Source organism: Vanellus vanellus (genome assembly GCF_965231255.1).
Source record: "Vanellus vanellus genome assembly, chromosome: 19".
Lineage (NCBI taxonomy): Eukaryota > Metazoa > Chordata > Aves > Charadriiformes > Charadriidae > Vanellus > Vanellus vanellus.
In genome coordinates, this window is record NC_138924.1 from 11,272,420 (window position 1) to 11,278,419 (window position 6,000).

The window sequence follows — 6,000 nt, forward strand, 5'->3', positions numbered from 1 at the left end:
ACCTCTATAAAATCCCATCTCATTTGTTGAGGACACAGGATGAGAGTAAGGTAAAGTTTTACTATAAGGCTGTTGCCAGGAAAAAATGGCTTCTAGCTCTGTCTACATCCAGTTTTTACGGGGATGCGAATAAGCCACTTGAACCGAACTTGTCCAAGTTTTTTGAGACGAGACTTTATGTTCTTCCTCATTTCTACCAGAAGCCCTGGAAATTTGGGTCAGAATACCGAGCAATTAGTCCTTGCAGAAGTCAATACGCACTGTGTTTTAAACGTATATGGTGATAGCTAAGATTGGTGTTTTGGAGAGAGGACAGCATTGTGTATCTCAGGCTGGGCATCCAGAATCCATGAATTGGGGACGGCATCCCCTCAGCTGAAGGACTAGTATGAAGAATGAGATTAATTTTTTGTCAAGTATTCAGTGGGCGGTGAAGGAGAAGAGCCCAAGAGAACATGAATTTTTTGCTTATGGAACTCGGATAGCGTGCAGTGTTTACAACCAGCATCATATGTTGAACAAAACCCAAACAAAATACCATATAGTTGGTAATTAAGCAGACATCCTGCATACTGAATAAGGCAAGGGTACTGCGGAAAAACTGCCACGTGTCTATATAATTAAAGGCTGCGTCATACTGAATATACAAGAGGGCAAATTAGTGTTGCTTAACTTTGCTTCCAGATTTTGAGATCTTGACTTTGCAGCCTTAACGTGTTTTCTTTAATGTAGTTTGTGTGCGTGTTATTTCCTGGGTTTATAAAAGAGTAGAACCAAATTCTGTCATGTCTCGCCACAGCACGCTCGGTCCAGGCCACAGAAAGAGGGAGCAGCGCTGGGAAATAACTTCCTCTACCAGAGACACACTAGTCCAGCTTCTCCCTAGCCCTTCAGGTCTCTCTCCCATCGGGCTCCCCTCACCCAGCCGGGCTCCCACCTGTCTCCTACGCAGGAGAGAGAGAGAGAGATGCTCCCCAGTCCCAGAGGCAGGACCCGGACAGGGCAGGGTCTGGAGCAGCGGCCAGCCCAGTCTTTGGGAAAACGGACCTGTGAATTTCCCAGGAGCTCATCACTTTGCCAAATTTAGGAAATCTGTCCTGGGATAGAGAGACCTGTCTCTTAACAGTGCTAAATATGCAACCCACGGCACAGGGGCAACAGACTTTCTAAAAATGTAAATAAATAACCCTGGCTTTGTTTTGAGCTCTGGAAGTTTAAGAAAAAAAAAAAGGGGGGGGGAAAAATAACACACAAACCTGCAAGTAAACAGCCCTTGTGAAAGTTTAAGCTGCACCAGTTAAAGTTCAGCACTTATAAACAATAGCGAGTGAGAACTCTCAGGCTGCCTTGCGACAGACATTTCTTTCAGTATTGTTCATCATAACAGACAAAAATAAATCCACAAACTGCATTTGCTTTACAATATCTGCATCATATTTAAAGAGAACTCTGCTTCACGAAACTGTCGGTAATGCCGGCGAAACTGCCCGCTAATCACACCGATAACTAACCTGGGCATCCTGGCGGGGCGCTGCGCTCACGCCTGCTGGGAGGCAGTCCCGCACGCTGCGCCCCCCCGGCACACCCCCCCTCACCCCGCGGGAAGGGGCGGTTTGGTCAGGAGGGGCAGTTCAGCTGAACGCCGCCGCTGCCAACGCGACAGAACGCCGTTGTCCGTCCCTTCCTCCTGAGCGCCAGGAAGCCGGCGCTAGCAGCGCCAGACTCCTCCGGAGTAGTTGAGTACAGTACTCAACTATGGCAGTTGCAAAATCGTACCTTTTATCAAATGAGCACAGTTTTTATGTTAAGCCCCAAATAAGCCTGCCTATAAACACTTGGATCGTACCGGGTTACCATCCCGGGCTTGTGATTGCCTCTGTGACACTACACCTACGGAACAGCCACTGCCAAACTGCTCAGAGTTCTTCAGGGTTTTCCTCTCTCCTCTCCGCAGGTAGACGGAGTGCCCCACCGCTGAACCTCACGGGTCTCCCGGGGACGGAGAAACTTAACGAGAAGGAGAAGGAGGTAAGGAAAGGGATGGAAAGATAATCTGTTATCTTCACAGCGCAGGGGTGCCCGCACCATCTGTCTGAGGTGCTGTGAACGTCACCCCAGCTGCATGCCCTGACTGCTCTTTCCTGCTCACAAAAGTCATTCAGGTTTTCCGGTTGGCTTCTCAATTTCAGCTACTGTACCATACGTACAACATTTTGCTGCAGCAACTTAGCTTATGTAGCAAAGGAAGGCGGAGAGCACAAAGGTTTTATTACGTGCTATTATAACATCCAGAGTATGGCATTCTCTCTCCCTCCGTTGTGAGACTGGGGTGAGCAGAAGGGCTATTTCTCGTTAATGAACATTGGTTTTAAAACTGGCAGAGGATTTAGAATCATAGAATCACTGAGGTTGGAAGGGACCCTTGAGATCATCAAGTCCAACCATTAGCCTGCCCCGACAAAACCACTTCTAAACCGTGTCCCCAGGTACCACATCTACCCTTTTTTTAAACACCTCCAGGGATGGTGAATCCGCCCCCTCCCTGGGCAGCCTCTTCCAATGTTTAATAACCCTTTCAGTGAAAAGATTTTTCCTAATATCCAATTTCATCAAGGGCTTCACTGGACAGATCACTGAACCTGAATAGCGGAGCTCTTCCTATGTTACAGATATCCCACAGCCAAACCTCAACCACTTATGGTTGTTTTTTTCACTGTAACGCTAATGTCAACCATGGAGGCGATAACGCTGTACTCTTCGTGTTTTTTCCATATTTCTGCTTTTCAGTGCATACACCATGCTTTTTGCATGCACACATGGTAGAGAATGGAATCTGGCTCTCTTTAAGGTTTTAGCTTGACCTGGTGTTGGAGTTTGCAGTCTCGCATAGAGCGCTCTTGCACGGTCACCTAAAGAGATCAGAGGTGCAGAGATCAACAGAGCAGAGAGAAATGGGACTGCAACCCACGCGGCAGCCCCCGGGAGAGGTGCGCACCGCAGCAAGGGGCCTGCGGCTATTTAGGGCTCAGCTGCTTCTGCACCCAGCGTAGACCTGCCCTCTGACTCAGTGAAAGGCAGCACTGGAAAACTATTAAAATAGAAGATTTTATTTTTTTTAAATAGAGGTCCTAATCCGTCGTTAGGTTGTCTACAAGGCAGATTTCAGTGTATGTGAAACACAGATGTATTTCAGGCTTTTCCCTCTGTGTGGAAGCTGTTTCCCCTTCGCTGGAGATGGCAGCATTGAAAATCAGATCACAGGTTCACCACGGAACATGGCATTTCTGGCTCCATTCGGCATATAAATAATTGTGACTAGGACATTAGTGTATATGGGGAATCTGATTTCCTCGTCAGCTGAGACATAAAGTCTGAGTTCCTCTGAATTCTGCAATTTCCTATCAATGAGGAACAATCATTAAGCATTTCTTATTAAAAGGAGGAGACAGCCAGTATCTCCGCTGGGAGCAACCCAGTGCACCGTCTAGAAGGCGGCTGGTACTTGGAAGCGAAACGGGAGCGTTGCAGCCCATCAGCAGAGCACGGGGGCTTTCGAAAGCAATTCCTTTTACCAGACTCCCAACCACGTCATGCCCTCCCTGCACGGTTTCCATCCGAGGCTTCCGGAGGGGGCAGGCGTTGTGCGCAGAGCTGCTTTTGTAGAAAGGTATTAAAGACTTAGTCTGCAGGGGATTAATAGACAGATGCCCTCCCTGGCTCCCGTCCAGCAGGCTGAATTGCCGGTTGCAAGTCTCTTTGGCATGTGTACTTCCCTTGGTTTGTAAAGAACAACGCCCACACAGGACACACTCATAGTTACGCTCCTGTGAGCCGAGCGCCTGCTTTCATCCTCCTGGTTTATTTTTCAGTCAGGAATGTTTTTGAATGCAGCAGCCAGCAAGCTCAAGCTCCTCCCCTCCCTACCTGTGGATCGAAACAGCTCATAATGCGATTACTGTGCGCCTCCCCCATACAAAAAAAACAGACTTAAAATGTTTTCAGAAAAAGACTCGCAATGTTACTCCCCCAGCGGGGATCACAGAATGAAAGAGCGTGACAAGTGTTAGCGTTTATTAACTTCACCTTTTGTCTTCCAGCTCTGTCAGATGGTGAGGTTGGTCCCCGGAGCCTATTTGGAATATAAAGCTGCTTTAGTGAACGAGTGTAACAAACAAGGAGGCCTGAGACTGGCGCAGGCTAGAGCGCTCATCAAGATCGATGTGAACAAAACCAGGAAAATCTATGACTTCCTTATCAGAGAAGGGTACATCACAAAAGCCTGAGGACAGACATCAGTGCTTCGGCTGGAGCAGGCTGATGTGGAGAAGCTTTGAAGTCACTCTGACAACGCGGAAAGATTTTAACAGTGTTGAATGAAGGACATTTCCTTTTGTTTAAAATCTTTGGGGGCTTTTTGTGGTAAAAACAAGTAGGGAGCTTTGTTAAATTGTATGAATACTGACGTTTCTTTGTCTGGTTTCCTTTTGATTCTGCTGTTTAACACCGCTGTTGTCAGAATTACGCTGCCACGTAGCGCTGGGAAGAGTCATATGCCATATAAGCTCATCTTAAATGTGAATGGGCATTCATTTCTAACACCTCTTGTAACTAAAAAGAGAATCACGGTACTTTTATGCTGAGAGTGACCCAGAATAAGGGCAGAAGAGCAGCACGTAATGAGAGTCACCCTTTGACTTTGTGCGAGTACAGGGGTATAGAAATGCAGTCCCCTCCCTTCTTGTACTCCTTCCTAAAACGGTGGCAGCTTTCAAAGGAGATAGCACGTGCCCGAGGGTATAAAAATAGAGCTTGCAGTGGTCCAGTCTTTTTAACTTAATTGTGATAAAGGATGGGAAAGGACGTGGCAGGAAAGCTCCTCAACAGTTGTTACTTTTATGCGATATTAGCACATATCACAGCACGAGCGCACCGTACAAACCAATAAGCTTCATCTGCTCGCTACTTGATTTGGGATTGTCAAGTTATACATAATCCCTCGGTTTCAGTCATCGTTGCTGCTGCTCGTTGGACAGGCTGGATGTCACAACCAGAGCAGCCTTTCGGAACATAAATAAAAAGACGCTCAGCACCCTGACGTTCTCTCACAAAAGATGACAAGCAAAGAGCATGACAAACTGCCCGGAGCCCGCACCAGCCCTTCCCGCCCTCCTGTTCGTGGGGCCGCCCTCGCACCACATCCCGCATCAACAGCGATGTGCCCGGCCGACCAACAGAGCAGTGACGAGGGGCAACGAGTTCCTACACACCCACACCACCCTGTCACACCGGGTGAGCCATTGTCCTGCAGTCGTACAAAGCGTGTTGTGTTTGAAAACACAGCTGGGTGATGAAGATGGTTCTTTTCAGATGCAACTCGGCGTGGTTCACCAGACAGTAAACTCCTGATCAAACAGCTTCCATTGCTAACGTATAAAGCGGAAATAACACCCCGTAAGTCACCTAACAGCCAAAGCAGGTGGGGGGTTGGGTGCTGTCAAATTTGGGATCTCATGTGGAAAAGCCTAACTGAGCTAGAACTACACTGATACCTGTTTAAGGTGTTTAGGTTTTGGGTTGGTTTTTTTTTTTTTTTTTTCCCCAAGAGTAACTATCCCCTGTACCTGAGGTGCCATTGAATGTGAAGTGTTTTGGTTTGTAATAAAAATCAAAATTACTTGAAACAATCCTACCTCCGTGTTCCTGGACTCCGAGCGAGACCGTAAAGGTCTGCAGTTGTCTGTATCTGTACCCATCAGCTTCTCAGCATGAGAGGGAAGAGGTAAATGCCCAATGGTGGCTGTATGGATGCAACCACTAAACTACCTAGAAAATAGTACTATTTAAAGAAAAGCAGCAGTAATAAATTACCTGTTGAAGATTAAAATCTGTAGAAGTTGAGACTGTGTAGACTGGGAACGCCAAGGGAAGGGACAAAGTGAGCTGTAAATCCTTGGGAATGTTTTCCCCAGTTGTCTTTTAACATTAAAGGAACAGCCAAAC

The 6,000-nt window shown here is 47.1% G+C and overlaps 1 protein-coding gene across 1 annotated transcript in view; it reads left to right on the top strand.

Annotated features, from left to right (window-relative positions):
- The window catches only part of TADA2A (transcriptional adaptor 2A), a 29,893-nt gene extending 24,232 nt beyond the window's left edge, over positions 1–5,661 (top strand). The window contains exons 15-16 of the mRNA XM_082493130.1: positions 1,955–2,028; positions 4,098–5,661. Coding sequence (XP_082349256.1) covers positions 1,955–2,028; positions 4,098–4,283 — 260 coding nt within the window. The 3' untranslated portion in view covers positions 4,284–5,661. The remainder of the gene's footprint in view (positions 1–1,954; positions 2,029–4,097) is intronic.
- Positions 5,662–6,000: the final 339 nt, after the last annotated feature.